The sequence below is a fragment of the Myotis daubentonii genome, chromosome 12 (genome assembly GCF_963259705.1).
Source record: "Myotis daubentonii chromosome 12, mMyoDau2.1, whole genome shotgun sequence".
Taxonomy (NCBI): domain Eukaryota; kingdom Metazoa; phylum Chordata; class Mammalia; order Chiroptera; family Vespertilionidae; genus Myotis; species Myotis daubentonii.
Genome location: NC_081851.1, coordinates 70,505,456 through 70,529,690, shown reverse-complemented (window position 1 = coordinate 70,529,690; position 24,235 = coordinate 70,505,456). Strand labels below are relative to the sequence as shown.

Below are 24,235 nucleotides of genomic sequence, written 5' to 3'. Positions count from 1 at the left end.
TCAGTGCACATCATAGTGACCAGTCATTTAGCTGTTCAGTCTATTTGCATATTAGCCTTTTATTATATAGGATTCTGAAATCAAAGCCATATAACAACGTGTGTATCTACATATATTCATATGCAGTATCTTCTCTGCTTTCTTTAGTTTACATTTGTATGGCTATATGTTATAAATATTTCCATTAGACTTATTTAAAATATTAAATTACATGGGAAGCATTGTCAAATATAGTATCTTCTCTTCATTCATCTCTCCTTCTCAAACTTAAGTTCCCAGTGAAGAAACAGTTGATGATTAAACTGGTCATACCAAAACTAACAATAAAATTTTCAAGTAGAATTAGGAAAAAAGAACTTTGTATAATACATAACATTTTACATATTTAATGATTATACACTACCCTGTTTTAATTACACATTCTTTTAGAAACTACACTATAATGAATAACATATGCTGCTTTTAATTAAATATGAGGGTATGGTCATTTCTATGAAAATTTGTATTTTGGGTACTTATTCATAAACCCACCAATATACTACAAATGTTATTTTTATGGGAACAAAGCTACTTTGACTAACTAGAGACATATAACCTGCCATACAAGATAATTACTCCAATCTGGAGAACTAAAAGAAAAGAGTAAGCATCTACAGTAACTTAATCAAGGGTTTTCCTCTTACTTCTTAAAAAGCATAAACTTTCTAATAACTGTTAATAGAAAAGACTAAATTATTTAATAACTACAAGGTTTTTATATAGAATTAACTCTGATATCCCAGAAGAACATAATTTTAAAAATGAAAATTCATAAACTATCACTCTCAAATTGCATATATGTTGTATAATTGAATCAAAAGTAAATCTTAATAGATCAAAACCAGAAACTCTTACCTTTTGATCAGGCAAGTTGAAAAGGAATTCTCTGTCAAAACGACCAGGTCTCCTGAGAGCAGGATCTATAGAATCAAGTCTATTTGTAGCACCAATAACAACAATTTCACCCCTATTGTCTAATCCATCCATAAGAGCAAGGAGGGTTGACACTATGGAGCTGTAGCAAAATTTTTAGACAAAATTGAAAAAAAAGAAAGAAAAGTTGTAAATACTGCTTTTTATACTAACTTGTATCAATCTTAAAATGCAAATAAAATTATAGCATGATTATCTTAATGCAAGATCAAGTAATATACATAAATCATTTTCAAAAGTACTCAAACATTAATAGACACCAAAAACACAGCAACAAAGCCTGGCCCACATGGCTCAGTGGTTGAGCGTCTACCTATCATCCAGGAGGTCATAGTTCAATTACCAGTCAGGGCACATGCCCAGGTTGCAGGCTCAATCCCCAGTGAGGGGCATGTAGGAGGCAGCCAATCCATGATTCTCTCTCATCACTGATGTTTCTATCTCTTTCTCCCTCTCCCTTCCTCTCAGAAATCAATAAAAAATATATTTTAAAAATAACAAAGCAAAGCAACAACAAAAAAACATAAAAATGGTCTACATCGCCGAAACCGGTTTGGCTCAGTGGATGGAGCGTCGGCCTGCGGACTGAAGGGTCCCGGGTTCAATTCCGGTCAAGGGCATGTACTTGGGTTGCGGGCGCATCCCCAGTGGGGGATGTGCAGGAGGCGGCTGATCGATGTTTCTCTTTCATCGATGTTTCTGACTCTCTATCTCTCTCCCTTCCTCTCTGTAAAAAATCAATAAAATATATTTTTTTAAAAAAATGGTCTACATCAAAATTAAAAGTTTTTCTGCCTTTAACTATCAAGAAAGGTAAAAGGCAACCTAAAAAACAGGAGAGAAAATATTTACAAATTATATATTTAATAAGGGTTTAGGATCCAGAATACAGAAAAACAATTACAGCTCAACAACAAAAAAAGGTAACCTAATTTAAAAATAGTCAAAAGATTGCCGAAACCAGTTTGGCTCAGTGGGTAGAGCGTCGGCCTGCGGACTGAGGGGTCCCAGGTTCGATTCCGGTCAAGGGCATGTGCCTGGGTTGCAGGCACATCCCCAGTGGGAGATGTGCAGGAGGCGGCTGATCGATGTTTCTCTCCCATCGATGTTTCTAACTCTCTGTCTCTCTCCCTTCCTCTCTGTAAAAAATCAATAAAATATATTTTAAAAAAATAAAAATAAAAAATAAAAATAAAAATAAAAATAGTCAAAAGATGTAAATAGACATTTCTTCACAAAAATATACAAAGGACCCATCATTAGTCATTAGCAATATCCATATCAAAACCAAATGAGGTAGCGACCCTGGCTGGGTAGCTCAGCTGGTTAGAGCATCATCCCTATACACCATGGTTGCAGGTTTGATCCCAGTCACAAGTTTGATTCTGGTCAGGGCACATACAAGAAACAACCAATGAATGAATAAATAAGTGAAACAACAAATCGGTGTTTCTCTCCCTCCCTTTTTCCTTCCCTCCCTGCTTCACTTGTGAAACGTGCCTCTTTGGAAAATAGCCTGACAGTTCCTTCAACTATTAAGCATAGAGTTACCGTATGACTCAACAATGTCCACACACAAAAAAGTTCATAGTAGCTTTATTCATAACAGCCAAAAAGTCGAAGCAGCTCAATGTCCATCAGGATAAATGGACAAATAAAAACATACAATAGATTATTTGTCAATAAAAATAAATGAAGTACTGACAGATGCTACAACATGGATGAACCCTGAAAACACTGTAGCTAAATGAAAAAAAAACAGCTATAAAAGTCCACATATTGTATGATTCCATTTATATGAAAAGTCTAAAATAGGCATATCTATAGCAACTCAAAGTACGTTAGTTGATTGCCTAGGACTTGGTGGGGGACAAGGGGGAAGTTGGAGAGTGATAGCTAAAAGATAAAAGGATTCTTTCTGGGAAGATGAAAATGTTCAATAATTGGTTGGGTTAACGGTTACACAACTCTGTAAATACACTGGAAGCCATTGAATCATATAGTTTAAATGCGTAGACTGTACATGTGAACATAACTGAATCATACGGTTTAAATGAGTGAACTGTATGTTTATCTCAATAAAGCTGTTTCTGGAAAAAAAAAGAGTAAGAAATATATCAGTCTTTTAATAGCAATCTTGGGTAGGGGTAATGTCTGCCAATTTATATTATGTTTAGAGTTCCTACAGAATTACATTTGCATTATTATAATTTTAGACATTTTCTTTAAAATGACTATCATTTTAACTAAGTTCAACTCAAAATTATTTTAGATCTTTAAACTACGTTTTAAACATTACTACACAGAAATGTTTCATGTCTAATTATAAGATAAACCATAGTTCTAGTAACAATGGCCTTCTTTGTGTTTTCCAACTGTTCTCACTACTATTCTTACTGCTAACACCAGTGTGAAATAACTTCTCCAATATGCTCCACATGTTAAAGAAATCATTCTTGCTCCTAAATAAACTGTTCCACTGTTTCCCAAATCTATAAATGAGAACAAAATGCTAGAGACCCAATATACATGAATACAGGAGATTTGTGCTTATTCTTATCTATTGAATAACTGAAACTTAATGACATAAATGCCTCACTCAAGATATAAGGGGTGAGAAATAAGCATCCTTAAGTATAAGTTCATATTTAATCCCAAACTTTTCCTTAGTATATTCCAATCACTGGGAACATTTCAAATGTTTGTTAGAATTTTTTTAAAGATTTTTTAAAATTGATTTTTAGAGAAAGAGGAGGAGAAAGGGACAGAAAGAAACATCGACGTGAGGGCAGTATATCAATCAGCTGCCTCCTGCATGCCCCTTACTGGGGATCGAGCCTACAACCCAGGCATGTGCCCTGCCCAGGAATGAAGCAGCAACCTTTCCCTGCACGGGATGATGCCCAACCAACTAAGCCACACTGGCCAGGGCTGTTTGTTAGGATTTATCAACATTTTTAAGTGTTTTGTATAAGGATTATCAGAAGACAAAGTTTCAAACATCATCAAAAACAGAATTACACCCTACCTTAAATTCTACCAAAAGTTATCTTTAATTTAAAAATTTTAATTACCAGCTCCTGGATCAAAATTCTCTAGTAATCCCTATTATGTTTAAAATAAAGTCTAAATGACTTAAATACTATAGTTGAGGTCTACTTGCCTGCACTAACCCTTTCTTCCACATTATCTTCTAAAAGCATTTGTATCATCTTTCAAATATGGACTTAAAAATCCAACTGGAATTGCTTTATAAAGTGTGAAGAAGAATCAGTTTTATTTTTCACCAAATAGATACCCAATTTTCCTAGCATTATTTATTGAAAAGGCCATTCTTTCCCAAGAGCACTGAACTGCCTGTTTTATTATATACATGCTAAGAGGCCAGCAGGCGAAATCGTGCAGCGCTGCCCACCCTCTGCCCACCCTCGAGTCACCTCGGGCTGGTCCCGCCTTCTCCCGGCACCTCCCCACTTCTGCCTCATCTCCACTTCCGCCCCGTCTCCAGAGCAACTCGGCTCCCCCCCCCTACCCCCCCCACCCCCCCCCCCCCCGGTCATGTGCTGAAGGAGAGCATGGAAGCCTCTACCTGCTGCACTGTGCTCCTTTCCCTGGCAGGTGGGCAGCAGGGCGCTCTAAGTGCGAGCTGTGGGTGGCAAAGGACTGGTGAGGGGGGCACTACGGGCTCTCACCCCCACACTCTCCCACACGGGATGGTCCCGCCTCCTCTGGGTGCCTCCCCGCTCCCACCCTATCTCTGGGGCAATGCCCCGCAGTGCGCTCCTGCTGATAGGCGCTAATAAAGAACTAATATGCTAATAGTCTGGTCGGGACACGTTAAGGCGTCCTGGCTCATTTGCATATTACCTCTTTATATAGATAGATAGATAGATAGATAGATAGATAGATAGATAGATAGGTTTAATTTAAATACATTTTTTATTGATTTTCAAGAGAGAGGGAGAGAGAAACATTGATGTGAAAAAGAAACATCAATCAGCTGCATGCCCCCTATTTAGGATCAAGCCCACAACCTGGGCATGTGCCCTGAATGGGAATTGAAAGGGCAACCTTTTGGTGCACAGGACGACATTCAACCAACTCAGCCACAACTCTGCTCTTGTAGTGCAGACGCAGCCATATATAATTGAAAAAGGAATAAATACAGCTGTGTTCCAATAAAACATAACTTACAAAAACAGGCAGGAGGCTAGATTTGCCCCACAGGTCATGCATGGTTTGCTGACCCCTGTGCTAACTGAAAAAGATCTTCCTTAAGGACACAGATGACATGTTATAAGCCTCATAGCACTCATCCAAGGGCTAAGGCTAGATACTGTGTCAATGAGTGAAAAGAATCTAACATAATCAGATTAGAAAAAATTACCTGTGAATCTGATCTTGTCTGCTAGAGCGAACTGGAGCTAATCCATCTATTTCATCAAAAAATATTATAGAAGGTCTCATCAAATATGCCTAGTATAAAAAGAAAAAAGTTATTCATTGTATTACTGTCCATTTTTTTTATAATTACTGTGTTTTCTTAATAGCTATTATAAGCAAATGATACAACATACATCAGGTAAGAAAGATTACATAAGTAAAAAGGAAATCTCCTTACCCCCCTTTCCTTTTTACTTATGTAATCTCCTACTCCCAGTAAGCATCTACTGTTTTCAGTTTTATTCTTCAATATGTATTATTTATTCATATACACAACAAAGGTCTTTTTAAACATACTATTTTTGTTTTATTTCATGCATTTAAGTCATTGAACGTCAGCATTTCCAAGTTAATTCTTCCCTCATCCACCAATGTTATTTTATATTTATATATTTCAATTATTATTAAACTAGAGGCCTCGTACACGAAATTCATGCACTGGTAGGGTCCCTAGCGGCTGCCGCCGCAGGCCAGGACCTCCCTCCCTTCCCCCATCCCCACCCCTTGGTCGAACTCCCAGACGCACTCCCAGTCGAGGGGACAATTTGCATACTACGCTTCCATTATATAGTACTCTCTTAAAAGCTTACAGGCTGCAAATGTTTGACTTCCCAATAAATACTGAGCACCATGAAGGTAAGAATTTTTCTATATTCCCCTTTCTAGATCCATTATCTAAACACAGCAGTTTTTAATACTAATGTAATATTTGAAGTGTTTTACTTATTACAAAGAACTTTGACACACAACTCAATGGGCATTCAATTAATGCTTACTGAAAACATTGTTTTTATTTCATGTGAATTTCCTTAGACACAATGAAATATAAGTTGCATTGCCAAATATGAATGACTTCATTCACTAGCTCAAACAATCCAAAGTGAATTTACATGAGGACTTTTTTTTACAAGTATTAGAAAATAGTATTTTTAAGTACTTATTATACTGTATACATATATATTGCACGTTCAAAGGCTGTTAAATCACATTGTTTATCCATATCTTCAGAAAAAAATGACTTCTACTGTCGTGGCAAACAACCTGCTTCCCTATTTATAATGGTCTGGCCCTCTAGCAACTTCAGCACGAAATTATAGCTAATTTGCCTACAAACGTCAGGTGGTCATAATAATCTGGCCACTCAGTGTATATAAATAGTAAAGACAGCCTACACAATATTCATTCACCTTAATCTCTTATTTTTTTAAATAAATTTTATTGCTTTTTAGAGAAAGAAAGAGGGAGAGAGAGAAAAACATCAGTCAGTAGCCTCCCACATACACCCCAACTGGAAATCAAACCCACAACCACGGCATGTGCCCTGACCAGAATTGAACCTGCCACCCCTCAGTGAATGGGACAACACTCCAACCAACTGAACCACACTGGTCAGGGCTCACCTTATTATTTTAAAAGCATTCATTTATTACTGAATTCTTTCAGCACCACATTTATAATTGATGAAAATAAATATTATATTGTTTTGTGTGATTTCATATTAAGTTTTATGTTATTTCCTGAATTAGACTATAATCTAATGATAAATATGTCATAACCAGGGTTCCCAAAAGCACCTAACGTAGTATTAGGTGCCTAGTAGCCACCTCAATAAATGTGTTGTGAGTCAACTTAAATTTGTACTGGTAAAACTGCTTTTAAATACTTCTATGCCATTCAAATTCAGATTACTGATCCTAAATTTCATATATTGATTGGAGAATATGCCTCCTCGAGAACAGTTTGTATTTACAGACTAAGTGCATTAAATATGCTAAAGAAGATATTCTGTGATTTTCTTTACCTGATCAAAAAGAAGCCTAAGTTGCCGTTCTGATTCACCCACCCACTTGCTCAGACAGTCTGCTCCTTTTCGCATAAAAAAAGCCACCTTTTTGTCTCCTTGACTGCACTCATTAGCTAGTGCTCTGGCAACCAAGGTTTTACCTGTGCCAGGAGGTCCATAAAACAAACAGCCCCTAGAGGAATAAAAATTAATAAATGTTATCACCACCACTAATAACCAATATAAAAGGATACATCTCTCATATAATTGTGTATTAATATATCATTATTAGACACGAATAAAACTTTTGTAGTACATAGACAAACGTTTCCCTTTGCTGAGTGTCCTCAAGGATGTTCTCAAAGCACCAAGCTTTGATAGGCCAAAAAATAAAGTTAAATCAGAATAGAGAGTAATTTGGCAAGATATATTAAAATTTTAAATGTTTTTCCCTGTGACCCACAAATTTTACATCTTAGAATATGTCATATAGAAATACTGAAAAGAATGTTATTTTTAAATTTTTTTTAATGTATTTTTATTTATTTCAGAAAGGAAGGCAGAGGAAGAGAGAGATAGGAACATCAATGATGAGAAAGTATCACTGATCAGCTGCCTCCTGCATGCCCCTCACTGGGGATCAAGACTGCAACCTGGGCATATGCCCTGACCTGATCAACACTTAACCACTGAGCCATGCCGGCCAGGCTAAAAATTTTTAAATGGATGTTCAACAGAGCAGATTCTAATTGTGAAAACTAAAAAAAATTAAATGCCATTTTTAATAAGGGACAGATATGCTGTTACATCTATAAAATAAAACACTAGTATAGTACAATATGTACATTAGTAATATGGAAGGTGTCTAGAATATATTATAGAGTAAAAAGGTTATATAAGAGTATTGTTGAATAATCTCATTTATATTAAAACTTCACATGTGCATAATATAGACAAAACATAAATTTAATATATGCACAGATGTATACAAGAAATAAAAAATATATACAAAATTGTTCACCCCTAAAGAGTAGAACTACTTTCTGCTTGTGACACTTGCTCCTTATAATTCTGTTTTGTTTCTCCTAATGATATACTAAAAGTAATAATTATTTTTAAAATTCAATTTATATCATATAAAAAACAAATAAATTGCTATCATGATTTTTAAAAGCCAATGCAGAATTATAGGCTAACTTTTTAAATGACTCAAATAGAAGATGACTCTTTTTTCTAATTTGTCTTTATTGTTAAAAGTATTACAGATGTCTCCTGAAGATGACTCTTTAATAGATTTTCTACATCCTTAAACACATGGAAAATAAATTAGAAACAAATATGAATAAAAACCTCCTACTAAATAAAAAGGAACATTTAGCAATTTAAATCTAACAGCCTATAAATATACATCTTCAGAATATTTTATTCTGCCCAATTTCCTTTAAAACAATTTCTTAGCCTTTTTCTAATATTTAATCACCTCATGATCAACCACAATTAAAATGATCATGAAAATAATTATCAAGCTTAACATTTCAAAAATACACATCAAGTCAAATAAACACTTCACTGAAATTGTGCTTCCAAAGAGTAAACAACATAGAGCATCAAACTCAATGCTATTAGAAAGCCAAATCAAGGAAAATATCTGGGCAACTCACTTGTATATTAAAGACCAGATTTGTGCCTGACCCTTAAATGCTAAGGTGTAAATTTCAAGAACATAGTACCACAGCCTTAAGAGCACTAAAAAACAAATTTTAATTCTTATTGCTAGAACACATCAAATAAATACATATGAAATATTTATATTTATGATCATTTACTAATTGAAATTTGATAAATTAACAGTAATAACAATACTTACCTTGGAGGCTGAATTTTAAATTTTTCAAAAATTTCAGGATATAATAGTGGAAATACTACCATTTCCTTTAGTGCATGAATATGATGGCTCAATCCACCTATGCTATCAAACCGTACCTTGGAAAAAAGGGGGAAAGTTTAACATAAAATAATTTTAACTGTTTATAGATTTTTTTAAATATATAAGGTAGTTTTATGATTCAGAAATACATGTATGAGCAGAAACTATTGAACGTAAAGTTAAAAAAACTTACACTTTTGAAATAAGTGTAGAAAAATAAAGTTGGCAGTAAAACTCAAGTGTACATGTCAATCCAGCCAAATAAGCTACCAGCCTTTAATCTCATAGTAACTAAGGACAAGATCAATGCCTAGACTAACACTTTAATGGTTATCTATAAGAAATACTATGTTGTGTATGCACGCTAATAATTTAAATGCCTTTCAAAATATCATCTATCACATGCATTCTCAGCAGGGGCAACTTCACCCCCCAACGGGGCAAAAATTGGTGCAGGAGTAGGGTAAAAAAATCTTTGCTATTACAATGGTTTGTGACCCACCACAGCTCAACTTTACCTGACAAAAATCTTAATCTTTAACACAAATTTACCTAGATAAAGAGAAATTTAATTTTTGTCATTAGGGGACAACAATAAAAAAAAAAACAGTTTGAGAAACACTGGTCTACTACAAGGTGCAACAGAGATTATTCCTCCCACCCCTAACAGTTTAAATATCTAAAAGTTTGTAAATTAAAAAGCTGGATAAAAGAAAGTGCTTGAAGAAAATAGGCAACCCATTGCCTTTGACCAGTGGGTTCTGGGAGATTTTTTTCCTTGATTTTTTATTATGTTATGGTACTTCAAAATGTTCTACAATGAATATTTTACTATGATAGACAACACTTAAGTAATCTAGAAAAATAAATAGAGTCTAAATAAAAAACTCTCTAAAAAAGTAGCTAAATTTTCTTGCATATGATATCATACTTTAAAGAACTAAGTTAACTCTAATTAACTGGCAGAGATGCCTAAAATTAACTAGATTCAAGAGAGTAAGGTACTGGTAAACTAAATAAGCAAAGATCATTAAGTAAAATCCTCTAAGAATGTGAACTACTAGACATGAGATTCTGAAATGTCCTTAGGTCCTCACTAATAAAATAAAGATTTTCCCCTATGACTTAAGATTGGTGGTAGCTAACATTTCCTTTTCAAATATATATACAACTCCATTTGATAACAAGTCTATCATGTGAGATCAGTTAAATTATGTTGAATAGAAAGGTTTATGGGAATAATCAAATATATTCTATAATAACCTTATTCCCAAGTATCCTCACAGAAAAGATTCTACTAACAGTAAGCATCTACCATGTCCTCTTTGCACACCATATACTTTCCTGGGTGCTTATTATCCATTTTCCATAGTGACCTCAGCTATCTTTATGTGGGTGACACATATCTGAAGTTCTAGCCCAGATATTTCGCCTTAATGCCAAAACTGAATACCCAATTTCCTACAAGTTACTTCAATTTGTGATATGCCACAGAAACTAAGCATGTCTATAACTAACTAAATGAATCTTCACACCTCAAATACATATTCCTTCTATTATGCCCCCTACCTCAGAGAATGAAGCCATGCATTTCCTCATCCAGTCTCTTAAGCCAAAACCTGGGTAAAATATTCAGGTTTTGTTTCTCTTGTTTCTCTCCCCCATTCCCCAAAAGCAACTAATTTATCAAATTCTGTCATACCAATCTCTCTACCGAATTGTGTCAAATCCATATGCTACTTCCTTCCACAGTTACCCTACTTTCTTTCTACCATGAGCATTACTCCAGATTACTAGATTACAACTACTTCTGAACCAGTCTCCCTAATGCTAGTCTTGCTGCCCTCAAACTCATTAACTACATCAAAGACAGAGTGATCTGTCTAAAATGCAAATCTGATCTGGAAACCTAAGCAGCAGCTTCAACAATAACCCATTACTTAATCATGGTTTATGGGGCTCAGCCTCACTTCCTAACCATTTTTCACTATATACTCTAGCAACAGTGAAATGAAAAAAGGGGGGGAAACTTGAGTAGACATCATATGATCATATGTTATCAGAGTGTAGGTTCCTATATATATATATATATCTCCATACACACACTAATAATGGTGATATCTAGATTTTTCTGCATTTATTGTGTGTTGGTTTAGAAACAAGAAAATACCTTAAAAAAAAAAAAAGGTACTTCTAGAAAAACATCTCCAAAACTTACTGATTTATCAATGTTCATTGGATCAACATCAGCCAAGCTTGCACCCACTTTGACACGTTCTCGGAGAATACCACTAGCTAAATCTTCTGTTCTTAAATTCATAGGCAAACACCTGAAATTCATAAAAATTCAAGTTTCACATTTTTAATGTCAAAATAAGTTTAAATCTCTAACACATTTTCACCTTTCTCCTTTTTATCATAAACCAGAAAATAACATCAACAGACTCCATATTTTTAAACTACTTTTCTAAAAATTTTTCTACAAACCAAAAACAAATTTATTCCCTAAATAAAGCAAAGGTCAATAACCTATTTGTCCAAAAAGGCCAATCTATTCCAACTTAGAAAACTTAACCTATCTGATATTCTATATTATCTATAATAATAAAAGCGTAATACGCTAATTAGATGGGACAGCTGAACAACCTTCCAGACAAAGCCACGGCAACAAGTGCCGAGGCAGAGGCAGTTAAAGGAGATCAGGCAGGCAGGCAGGCGAGAAATTAGGGCCAATCAGGCAGGCAGGCAGGCAAGTGGTAAGGGACGATCAGCAGGCAGGCAGACAGAGGTGGTGAGGAACCATCAGGCAGACAGGCAGAGTGGTAAGAGGCAATCAGGCAGGGAGGCAGAGTAGTTAGGGCGATCAAGCAGGCCAGCAGTTAGGAGCCAGCGGTCCCGAACTGTGAGAGGGATGTCCCCCAAAGGGTCTCAGATTGTGAGAGAGTGCAGGCCGGGCTGAGAAACACCCCTCCATCCCCACCCCAATGCAAGAATTTCATACACCGGGCCTCTACTCTCTATATATAAAAGGCTAAGTGACCAGTCTACCAGCTGGCCCATAGCTATGACACACATTGACCACCAGGGGCAGACGCTCAACACAAGAGCTGCCGAGTGACAGCAACTTTGCAGAGTGCCCTCTCACACTCCAGGACCCCTGGGGGAATGTCGTACTACCGATTTCAGCATGATCCCCGCAGGCCAGGCCGAGGGACCCCACCTGCCGGAGGGACCCTGCTCACTCCACAGATGCCCTTTGAGCCCCAGCGCTGCCCCCAGTGCACCCAGCCAGAAAGGCACCACGGAAGGTTGGCTCCAGGGCATGTCTGGCCCATCTCGCCCAGTCCTGCCCCACTGGCCACATTCTAATGAATTTCCTTTCAATATGCACGAATCCGTGCACCAGGCCTCTAGTATAAGTATAAAATAAAATTATAGATTGACTACATATGTACTATAATATATGGCATTAACTGAATTCAAGCTTCACTATGATATTTAAACTTATCCTCAGATATTATGTGAATATGTCTAATCAGTTTATATGACTGAAGAAATATTTTGCCCTTTTATTCAAAGGAAACCAAGTTTAGACCACATTTTGAGAACTAAGCTTAATCTTTTGTGTAACTATCTTAAAATAAATCTTTAGCTATCTAAAACCATACATTGTATTATTTAATTTCACTACCCTAAGAGAACATAATCTACTTTCTCTTTTAACCTTGGGTAAACACCAAAAAATTACAAACACCCTCAAAAAAGTATAGCTTCTATAATGAATGTAACTGATAACATTTCTGAGTGCTACCTTCTCTCAAAAATATATTTCCAAAGCAGGTATCAAAATAGTTCAGATTAAATAGGCACTAAGTTCTTTTATTTAAACTTAGATTTTTCTCTTTCATTTTCTTTCCATCATCAATATAAGGAATTTTTGTCTGCATACAATCTACACCACTCCAAACTAGTTTCCAACACCTGCTAAATAAAAACTTGGTATTTCTATAACAAATATATAACAACAAATTATAGAAATGCTTTGTCAACTGTAAATGTTTTAAATATAATCTATCTTTAGTATTATAAAATAAGCTAGAATATTAACTCAAATTTTAAAGAATAAATTATAACTTGAAGCGCTAGTTATTTACTAAACAAAATACTGATTCTCTTCCCCAGTGAAAATTTTGAGGTTTCAAGAAGCCATGTAGTAATCAGTCACTTAACCTAGTTAGGCAAATACCACCAGAGGCATACGTTCAACCAAAAGTAAAACAAATTTTCCAATAAAAAGCCAAGGGCTCCTGACCTAATTTTATTAGAAGCCAAGTCTTACTCTGAGTGCAATCATTATAAGCATCTAAAATTAGCCTCATTGTATGAATTTGGATAGAGGAGAGGAATGGAGAAAAATATTGCCGTAGAGGTTGGCCTCTCCCCCGTGGCTCTTCTTTCTTTACTTTGCACACACCATTTTACTGAATACTTATACAGCAAATAACCCAAGGTCAGATGTCTCCTCTAAGAATTATAAGTAGAAACCAATCAGCACATTAGTCTAAAATATGTGTTGAGTATAGTGTTAGCAAAATGCTAGTACAGATAAGAATCCCATTCAAAATATAAAAACTTTTCTTCCTTTTTTCTGTCAGAGAAAACAACGGTAGAAAATTTCCTAACCTGTTTCTCGCTCTTGCCATGCTCTTTGATTTCCTTCTTTCAAAACGTTCTTCATCAGAAGAAGTTGTGTCACTACTATGAATAGCATGCTTCTTTCTTCTATTTAAAGAGAGTAAAGTCCAAAAAGAAAAAATAAAGAAAGAAAAGAAAAATAAAAAGAGTAAAGTCCTTAAAATCATTACAGCAGCAAATGGCTTTTAAATACATAGTATAAGCATCACATTTACAATTAACTTAGTAGAAAATACACACTTCATCCATTCACTCAGAAATAGTTATCCAGCTCTTGCACTCATGCAGTATATATATCTAATGAGGTATAAACATAGTAACTGCCACAGAGAAAAAGAAAAAAAAGAGAAGGAGAATAGGAAGCCCACAGCTTTTTAAATAGGGTAGTTTAGGAAGGCACATGTATACATATAAAATGACAATTATGCAAGCATATTCATTACATATTTTACAATAGCAAAAGAGTGAAAACAACCTGACTCTTAATAAAGGACTAGTGTTACACTTACACTATATCTACAAACATAATATTATGCAACTATAACATAAATGTGAAATTTCACAATACTGAAAAGACAGTTAAAATGAATTAAGTGAAAAAACAAGGTGCAGGATAATGTACACAGTACATTTTATGTAAAAAGAAGCGGTAACAATCGATATGTATATTTGCATATACAGTAGGTCCTTGGGTTACATGGGAGATCCGTTCCTATGACGTAATGTGATTTTTGCCGTAAGTCGGAATCCACCCACATAAGCACCTACGTCACTCACATGGAGCACATACACGGCAGTAATGAAGTAAAACAGTAAAAAAAAAATTTAAAAGATAACAATTCCTGAACTTTACTTGTGGTAAATAAAAAACATAAGGCACATATGTCCATACGTCAAAATGACGGAACTTTTCTTTTATAAATAAGTGGGAGATGGCGACGTAACCAGAAACTACATACATAGAATCTGACTTAACCTGAGGACTGCCTTTACAGGGTGTCCCAAAAATTACAGGTACACTTTGAATAATTATAAAGGCAATGTTTATTAAAATACATTTCATTTTCAAAATATAATCGAATCTACAGACATTGCTTATTTTGTCAATGCCTATTTTCAAACTGTCCATTCTGGTCCAGGAACTGCTGATAACACAAAGCAATGGAATTGCAAACATCCAGAAACATTTCATTTGGTATTTGAGTGCATTCTCGTTCAATGGCTACTCTCAATTCAGTGACAGTTGCTCATTTTGTAGAATAGACTTTATCTTTTAAGTATCCCTATTTTAAGAAGTCTAGAGGTATGAGGTCTGGTGAATGAGGAGGGTATTCTACGAAACCCCTTCATTCAATCCACCTGTTTGGCAAGATCTCATCAAGGTAGGATCTTAAATCACAATGGTAGTGTGGGAGAGCCCCGTCTTGCTGAAAATAAAACTACTCATCTTCAAAGGCCTCTGTAATGCTTAGCATGACAGACTGTCGAAGCAAGTTCAAGTCTGTGTATACATTTTTTGGGACACCCTGTACATACATATATATGAATATACTAGAGGCCCAGTGCACGAAATTTGTGCACCAGTAGGGTCCCTAGCAGCTGCCAGCTGCTAGCCAGGTACTCCCTCCCTTCCCCCAGTCGCCTGCCACTGCAGCCAGCAGGGGCCTCCCTCCCTTCCCCTGGCTGGCCCTGCCCCACCCCCACCCCCTGGTTGAACTCCCGGAAGAACTCCGGCTGAGGTGACAATTTGCATACTATGCTTTTATTATATAGGATTCTCGAAGGATATACAAACTTTAACAGTGTTACTACGAAAAAAAAATGAGAGACAACTAAGGCTAGAAAAGAAGTTTTTTGTGTTCATTTCTAAAAATATTTTTGAACCATGGAGAATACATTACCATTTCAGGAAACATAATTAGACAAGATAAAGTTTCAAAAACAAAAAATCTCTTGTACCTACATGTAAAAGGAGGAAAAGAAAAAAAAGGAGCAAAAACTAATTGAATCAATGATGCTTCGAATGAAAGCAATGTATGTCACTTAGATTCAACTCTACTAAGAGACCAGAGAGCTATGTAGCTTTAGAAAATGTAATTGTTAAACTTAACTATTCCAGACAAACTGAATCAGGAAAATAAGTCACATGTAGGATAATAACTATTAGAAAATAAAGAAAGAAATGTGTTATTTACATATGGCCAACAGACATATGAAAAAATGCTCAACATCACCACTCATCAGAAAAATGCAAATCAAAACCACAATGAAGTATCACTTTATACCTGTCAAATGGATATTATCAATAAATCAGCACACAAGTGTTGTCAAGGGTGTGGAGAAAGGAAACCCTTGCGTACTGTTGGTGAGAATGCAAATTGGTGCAGCACTATGGATAACTGTATGGGAGTTCCTTAAAAATTTAAAATGAAACTGACTTATGATCCAGCAATTCCATGTCTGGGTATATATCTTAAGAAACCCAGAACACTAATTCAAAAAGATATATGCCCCCCTATATTCACTGCAATGTTATTTACAATAGCGAGATATGGAAGCAGCCCAAGTGCCCATAGACAACTGTATTAAAAAACATGTGTACAGTGGAATATTACTCAGCCATAAAAAAGAATGAAATCTGACTATTGGCAACAACATGGATGGACCTCAGAAAGTATTATGCTAAGTAAAATAAGTCAGGCTAAGAAAGACAAACATCATATGATTTCACTTATATGAGGAATTTTTTTTAAAATAATCCTTTCTATTCTCGTTCTGTTTTTAAATATATTTTTATTGATTTCAGAGAGGAAGGAAGAGGGAGAGAGAGATAGAAACATCCATGATGAGAGAGAATCATGTATCGGCTACCTCCTCCAAGTCCCCCACTGGGGATCAAGCCCACAACCCAGGCATGTGCCCTTGACCGGAATCGAACCTGGGACCTTTCAGTTTGCAGACTGACATTCTATCCACTGAGCAAACGCTCTATCCACCAAGCAGAACCGGCTAGGGCTGTATGTGGAATTTAAAAAACAAAATAAACAACAAAACAGAAATAGACTTATAGATGTAGAGAACAAACTAATGGTTGCCAGAAGAGAAGGGAGTTGGGGAACTGAATGAAAGGTGAAAGGATTAAGCCCAGCCAACATGGCTCAGTGGTTGAGCACTGAACTGTGAATCAGGAGATCACAATTCAAATCACAGGGCACATGCCTGGGTTGCAGGCTTGATCCCCAGTGGTGGGCGTGCAGGAGGCAGCCAATCAATGATTCTCTCTCATCATTGATGTTTCTCTCCCTCCCTCTCCCTTACTCTCTGAAATCAATTTTTAAAAATTAAAAATAAAAGGTGAAGAGACTAAAAAATACAAATTGGCCCTACCCAGCACTGCTCAACAGTTAGAGCACTGGAGGGTCATGAGGTTAGATTCCCTGACACAGGCACATATCTGCACTGTAGGTTCAACCCCAAACCTAGTTGGGGCACATGTAGGAGGCAAACAATTGATGTTTCTCTCTCTATCCTCTTTCCTCCTACCCTTCCACTCTTTCTAAAATCAATGGGGAAAAATGTCCTCAGATAAGGACTAAAAAGAAGTATAAATTGGTAGTTATAAAATAGTCATAGGGATGTTAAGTACAGCATTGGGAATACAGTGAATAATCCATCTAATAATAGAGAAACATGGTAATTAACCGTAACTTCGCTACCCTTCCAGTTGCTAATCGGCGAGATATGCAAATTAACTGCCAACCAAGATGGCGGCCAGCAGCCAGGCAGCTGAAGCCAACAGGAGGCTTGCTTGCTCCAGTGATGGAGGAAGCCAAGGTTCCCCACCTGCCCCTACCGGCCTCTGAGTTGCACTCTAAGAAACAATGTTGCAATTATAGAAGCTGAACAAACCCCAGAAACCTGCTTTCAGCCAGCCGGGCCTCAGAGCTGGAGTTGCAACAGTGTTTCAATTATAGAAGCCAAACAAACCCAGATACCTGCTTTCAGCAGCCGAGGTCTCAGAGCTGGAGCTGAGCCTCAGAGCTAAAGCTGGCTCTCAGTTCCAGTGACAGCCATAGAAGATAAAAAAATCCCAGAATGAAAAAAGAAAAAAAGGAGAGGCTGGGAGCTTCAGTCACCCACCAGCCTGAAAACGGCCCTCAGCCCCTCACCCAGACTGGCCAGGCACCCCAGTGGGGACCCCCACCCTGAAGGGGGTGTGACCAGCTGCAAACAGCCATCATCCCCTCATCCAGGCTGGCCAGACACCCAAGCTGGACCCCTACCCTGATCCGGGACACCCTTCAGGGCAAACCAGCCGGCCCCCACCTGTGCACCAGGCCTCTATCCTATATAGTAAAAGGGTAATATGCAAACTGACCCTAACAGCAGAAAGACTGGGAATGACTGGTCACTGTGACACACACTGACCACCAGGGGGCAGATGCGCAATGCAGGAGCTGCCCTCTGGTGGTCAGGGCACTCTCACATGGGAGGAGCTCTGCTCAGCCACAAGCCAGGCTGATGGCTGCCAGTACAGTGGTGGTGGTGGGAGCCTCTCCTGCCTCCTCAGCAGCGCTAAGGATGTCCAACTGCAGTTTAGGCCTGCTCCCCGCTGGCAAGTGGACATCCCCCGAGGGCTGCCGGGCTGCCAGAGGGATTTCTGATTGCCATCTTAGGCCCAATCCCCCGGGGAGCGGGCCTAAGCCAGCAGGAGGTCATCCCCTGAGGGGTCCCAGACTGCGAGAGGGCATAGGCCGGGCTGTGAGAACCCCACCCCGCCGAGTGCACAAATTTTTGTGCACCGGGCCTCTAGTCTACACTAATAAAAGAGAAAAATGGTAATTGGCGTACGACGATACCCTTTTCATTGGCTAATCAGGGCTATATGCAAATTAACTGCCAACTAAGATTGGCAGTTAACTGCCAACTAAGATTGGCAGTTAACTGCCAACAAGATGGCGGTTAATTTGCATATGTAGGCACAATGCAGGGAGGCGAAAGGGAAAGCAGGAAGAAGCCCCCTGCCACTGACAGTGATCGGAAACCCAGGGGGGAGCTAAGAGCTGGGGGGCAGGGCAAAGGCGGCCCTGGGGCCGCCTTTGCCCTGCCCCCCAGCCATGATCAGAGAATCAGGTGCCTTTTCTGCCCTGGCCAGTGATAGCAGGAAGTAGGGGTGGAGCCAGCGATGGGAGCTGGGCACGGTCGAAGCTGGCAGTCCCAGGAGCTAGGGGTCCCTTGCCTGGGCCTAAAGCGGAGCCCACGATCGCGGGGCCGCTGCAGCTGCGGGTCCCCGCTGCCCGAGCCGGACGCCTCAGCCAGAGACGTTAGGCCTGGGCAGGGGCGGAGCCTGCAACCGCGGGGAGCTGGGGGTCCCCTGCCCAGGCCTGACACCTCTGCTGGAGGCCTCAGGCCTGGTCAAGGGGCCGATCCGGTGATTGGTGATCGGAGCGTGATGAGGGTCAACTCCTCTGGCCGAGGCATCAGGCCTGGGTGGGGGGCTGAGCCGGGGATTAGGGGGATATGATGGTCCCCTTGCCCAGGCCTGAAGCCTGGGTCAGAGGCGTCAGGCTTGGGCGGGGGGTGGAGCAAGCGATCAGAGGGAGATGGGGGTCCCCTGCCCAGGCATGATTCCTGGGCCAGAGGCCTCAGGCCTGGGCGGGGGCCAGAGCCAGTGATCAGGGGGAGATGGGGGTCCCCTGTCCAAGCCTGACACCTCTGGCGGAGGCGTCAGGCCTGGGCAAGGGGCCGATCAGGCGATCGGAGGGTGATGGGGGTCTACGCCTCTGGCTGAGGCATCAGGCCTGGGCAAGGGGCAGAGCCAGCAATCGGAGGGGTCTGGGGGTCCCCTGCCCAGGCCTGATGCCTGGGCCAGAGGCATCAGGCCTGGGCTGGGGGCAGAACCAGTGATGGGGGGAAATGAGGGTCCCCTGCCCAGGCCTGACACCTCTGTCAGAGGCGTCAGGCCTGGGCAAGGGGCCGATCCTGCGATTGGAGGGTGATGGGGGTCAACGCCTGAGGGCTCCCAGTATGTGAGAGGGGGCAGGCTGGAACACTCCCCCCCCCCCCACACACACACACACACACACACCCAGTGCACGAATTTCGTGCACCGGGCCCCTAGTATATATATAAAAGGCTAAGCGACAGGCCACAGGTATGACGCACACTGACCACCAGGGGGCAGACGCTCAACAAGGAGCTGCCGAACTGCGGTAACTTTGCAGCTGCAGTTCTCAGGTGACCCACCCCAGAACCAGAGAGGAGGGAGGCCAATTCCTCGCAAGGCCGCGTGATTCCACCTGCGACTGTGAATTATGTTGTAGCTGGGGCACTGTCAGCCCCAAATCTGGTTTACTGCACACTTGCATTTGCATTCCACACCTTGTACAACAGTAACTTTGCAGAGTGCCCTCTCACACTTCAGGACCCCTCAGGGGATGTCAGAGAGCTGGTTTCGGCCCGATCCCCGCAGGCCAGGCCGAGGGACTCCACCTGCCGGAGGGACCCTGCTCACTCCATAGATGCCCTTCGAGCCACCACTGCTCTTCAAGCCACCACCGCCCCAGGTGCGGCTGGCTGGAGAGGGGCCACGGGAGGTTGGCTCCAGGGTGTGTCCAGCCTGTCTTGCCCAGTCACACCCTGCTGGCCACCTTCTAATTAATTTCCTTTCAATGTGCATGAATCCATGCACCGGGCCACTAGTATTGTAATAACTATGTATGATGCCAAATGGGTACCTGAGTTATCGGGATGGGGGAAGGGGCTCACTTATAATTTATATATAACTGTCTAATCACTATGCTGTACACCTAAAACTAATATAAAATATATCAAATATCAACTATAATAGAGAAATAAAATGGAAAAAGAAAGAAAAATACTATTTAGTCCCTCAATGGCATTATCATTTACACCAGTGGTTCTCAACCTTCCTAATGCCGTGACCCTTTAATACAGTTCCTCACATTGTGGTGACCCCCAACCATAAAATTATTTTTGTTGCTACTTCATAACTGTAAATTTGCTACTGTTATGAATCGTAACGTAAATTGGATATACAGGATGTATTTTCATTGTTATAAATTGAACATAATTAAAGCATAGTGATAAATCACAAAAACAACATGTAATTATATATGTGTTTTCCGATGGTCTTAGGTGACCCCTGTGAAAGGGTCATTCGACCCCCAAAGGGGTCGCAACCCACAGGTTGAGAACCGCTGATTTACACTATCAATACCTATACTGTAATTATAAGCCATTATGTTATGTATGATTTAAAGGAGATATATAAATGACAGATGTAAATATTTCTTCCTTTCAAAAACCAACAAAACATACCTGATATGGCTTCTTCTTGCTGGAGATCGGTGAATATCAAACAGCGTGTTTTCCCTCTTTTTTTGATGAGCTGGTACTTTAAAAAAAAAAACAGGATAACATAGAAATAACTAATAATAAAATCATAAGTTGATAAAGGAGTAAAAAAAAACTTCTATTAAATTGATAAATTGGAGTTCTTAAAAATCACAAAATTCTGCTCTTTGAAAGACACTATGAAGACAATTAAAAAAACAAGTTATAAACCGAGAAAATATGTGCAAATCACATATCTGATAAAGGACTGATATCCAGAATGCATGAGGAACTCTCAAAACTTAATAAGAAAATAAACAACTCAACTGAAAAAATGCATAAGAGATTTGAACAGACACTTCACCAGAGATAACATTGGCAAATCCTAACTATAAAACCTAGACATTCCAGCCATAAAAAAGAATGATTATAAGAAAAATTAAAGCATTTGTTTAAACAATGATTTGCACATGAATGTTCATAACAACTTCATTTATAATAGCCAACACTGGAATGTCAACAATCCCAATGTCCATAAAACAAATGAACAGATAAATAAAAGTGTGATATATTCGCCGAAACTGGTTTGGCTCAGTGGATAGAGCGTCGGTGTGTGGACTGAAAGGTCCCAGGTTCGATTCCGGTCAAGGGCATGTACCTGGGTTGCGGGCACATCCCCAGTAGGAGATGTGCAGGAGGCAGCTGATCGATGTTTCTCTCTCATCGATGTTTCTAACTCTCTATCTCTCTCCCTTCCTCTCTGTAAAAAATTACTAAAATATATTAAAAAAAAAGTGTGATATATTCATTCAATGGAATGCTACTCGGCAATAAAAAGCACACTATTGTTATGTTCAATAACATGGATGAGTCTTACAATAATTATGCTGAATGAAAGAAGACAAAAAAATCATATGTACTATGTTCTGTATATAATAAAATATAAACTAATCTATAGTGAAAGCAGATCAGATCAGTGGCTACCTGAGGATTGGAAGCAGGGAGGCACAAGGAGGTTAGGAGTAGATTATAAACAGGCAGGATGAAATTTTGGGAGTCAAAAAACATATTCATTGTCTTAACTGTGATAGCTGCATAAATATGTGTAATGGCAATGGACTGTAATTTAGTTATACCTCAATAAGTATTTTTTTTAAATCTAGACAAATGGCTCACAGTCTTTTTTCTGTCCCAACACACCTCTCCCATTATTAACAGGACTATCTGTGACAGTGACTCTTAACTTTGTTAGATAAGAAGCCTCATACTTGGGCAAGCTTCTAATAGATAACTCTGATAGACCCCTTTCAGAGAATCAATCATTGTTTTAGAAAATAAAGGTTTTGAGTAAAAAGATCTAGGTTCTTCCTTGAAAGCATTATGCTAAGTGAAAGAAGTTAAATATAAAAGGTCACACACAAGCAAATCTATAGAGACAGAAGGTACATTAGTAGTTGCCAAGGGCTGGGTGAGGAGAGAGGGGGCGGGTGTGGAAGTAATAAAATGTTCTGGAATTAGATAATGGTGATGACTGGGGAGGGGGGAATATGAAGTAATAAAATGTTCTAAAATTATATAGAGCTGATGACTGCACACTCTAGTGAATATATGAAAAACCAATGAAGTGTACATATTAAAAGCCAGCAAAAATGGTGAATTTCATGATATGTGAATTATATCTCAATTTTTAAAACTTCAAAGGGAATCAATAGTGTCGGAATTTCCCAAGAGCTGGAAAAAGTCAATAAGATAGTATCTGTAGAATTTATTACATGTCCATTAGATTTAAACATTTTTTCTTTTCAAAAAAAATAAAAATTAAAAATAAACCCCTATGTTACTGGCCAAGCTGCAGCCATGCACCACTTTTGTGACTAAGTTACTCAACTACTGGGAACATAGAAATACTTGCCCTAAAGAACTGCTGTAATTGAAAGTGCTCAATAAACTATAAAGTAACACAAAAACAAAGCAGTATTTATTATTAAGTTTAAGGTTCTTTAAATAAAATGTACCTGCTCTATGTAATTCTATATTGCAACTACATACTTAAATTTTCTTTCCATTGTATTATAAACGGAAGCACATATAGGAAAAGATATCTGGAACCTACAAGAGTTTTCATTCTTTTAAATTCAGCAACACTAATTTTTAAAAGAGATGAAGCAGAATAAGCTACCAATGACAAAAACAAAAGTTATTTAGTGTCTCCTACCTATTGGAGGTGCTTGATATCGATCCACTGTTTTTCTTTGTCTCAAATTATATGGTCTATCATTTTCTTCTCCTTCTGCCTCTTCAACTTCTATATCTCCATCCTCCTCTTGAGATTCTAGTTTCACACACACAAAAGAAAAAAAAACAGTTTTAATCCATAGGATTGGTCCACTCTAGAACTGAATATTTATATTTTATTAATTATTATTTTTAAATATATTTCTGTTGATTTTTAGAGAGAGGGAGGAAGAGGAGAGAAAAAGAAACATCGGTGTGAGAGAGAAATATTGATTGGCTGCCTCCTGCACACACCCCAATTGGGGATCAAGCCTGAAACCTGGGCATGTGCTCTGACTGGGAATCGAGCCGGTAAGCCAGTGACGTTCAAACAACTGAGCCGCACCAGCTAGGGGTTACATTTTTTTAAAATATATATATGGACAGAAAAAAGACTGTGAGCCATTTGTCTAGATTTAAAAGAGGAGAGGAGAGGGAGAGAGAGATAGAAACATCAATGATGTGAGAGAATCATGGATCAGCTGCCTCCTGCACACCCCACACTGGGGGATCGAGCCTGCAACCAGACATGCGCCCTGACCCAGAATCAAACCATAACCTCCTGGTTCATAGGTCAATGCTCAACCACTGAGCCACACCAGCCTGGCAGGGGCTACATTTTATCTTTTACTCTGTAAAGGTGACATTTAAAAATATCAATTCTGTATCATATAGCATAAATCAATAAAATTTAAAATCATCCTAGCCCTAGCAGGTTTGGCTCAGTGGATAAAACAACCACCTGCGGACCAAAGGCTCAATTCCAGTCAAGGGCACATACCTCA

At 38.7% G+C, this 24,235-nt stretch overlaps 1 protein-coding gene across 10 annotated transcripts in view; it reads right to left on the bottom strand.

Moving 5' to 3' along the window:
• ATAD2B (ATPase family AAA domain containing 2B) overlaps positions 1-24,235 on the bottom strand; it is a 124,779-nt gene that overhangs the window by 68,845 nt on the left and 31,699 nt on the right. For 9 of the 10 annotated variants that reach the window (XR_009448034.1, XR_009448033.1, XM_059660431.1 and 6 more), the window contains 8 exons: positions 23,392-23,508; positions 21,162-21,237; positions 13,809-13,907; positions 11,344-11,455; positions 9,066-9,181; positions 7,217-7,391; positions 5,360-5,448; positions 895-1,054 (listed from right to left, as the gene is read on the bottom strand). Coding sequence is in view for 8 of the 10 variants with exons in the window: in XM_059660431.1 (XP_059516414.1) it covers positions 895-1,054; positions 5,360-5,448; positions 7,217-7,391; positions 9,066-9,181; positions 11,344-11,455; positions 13,809-13,907; positions 21,162-21,237; positions 23,392-23,508 (944 nt within the window). In the remaining 2 variants the exon portion in view is untranslated. The remainder of the gene's footprint in view (positions 1-894; positions 1,055-5,359; positions 5,449-7,216; positions 7,392-9,065; positions 9,182-11,343; positions 11,456-13,808; positions 13,908-21,161; positions 21,238-23,391; positions 23,509-24,235) is intronic. The other variant, XM_059660432.1, reaches the window with a different exon arrangement.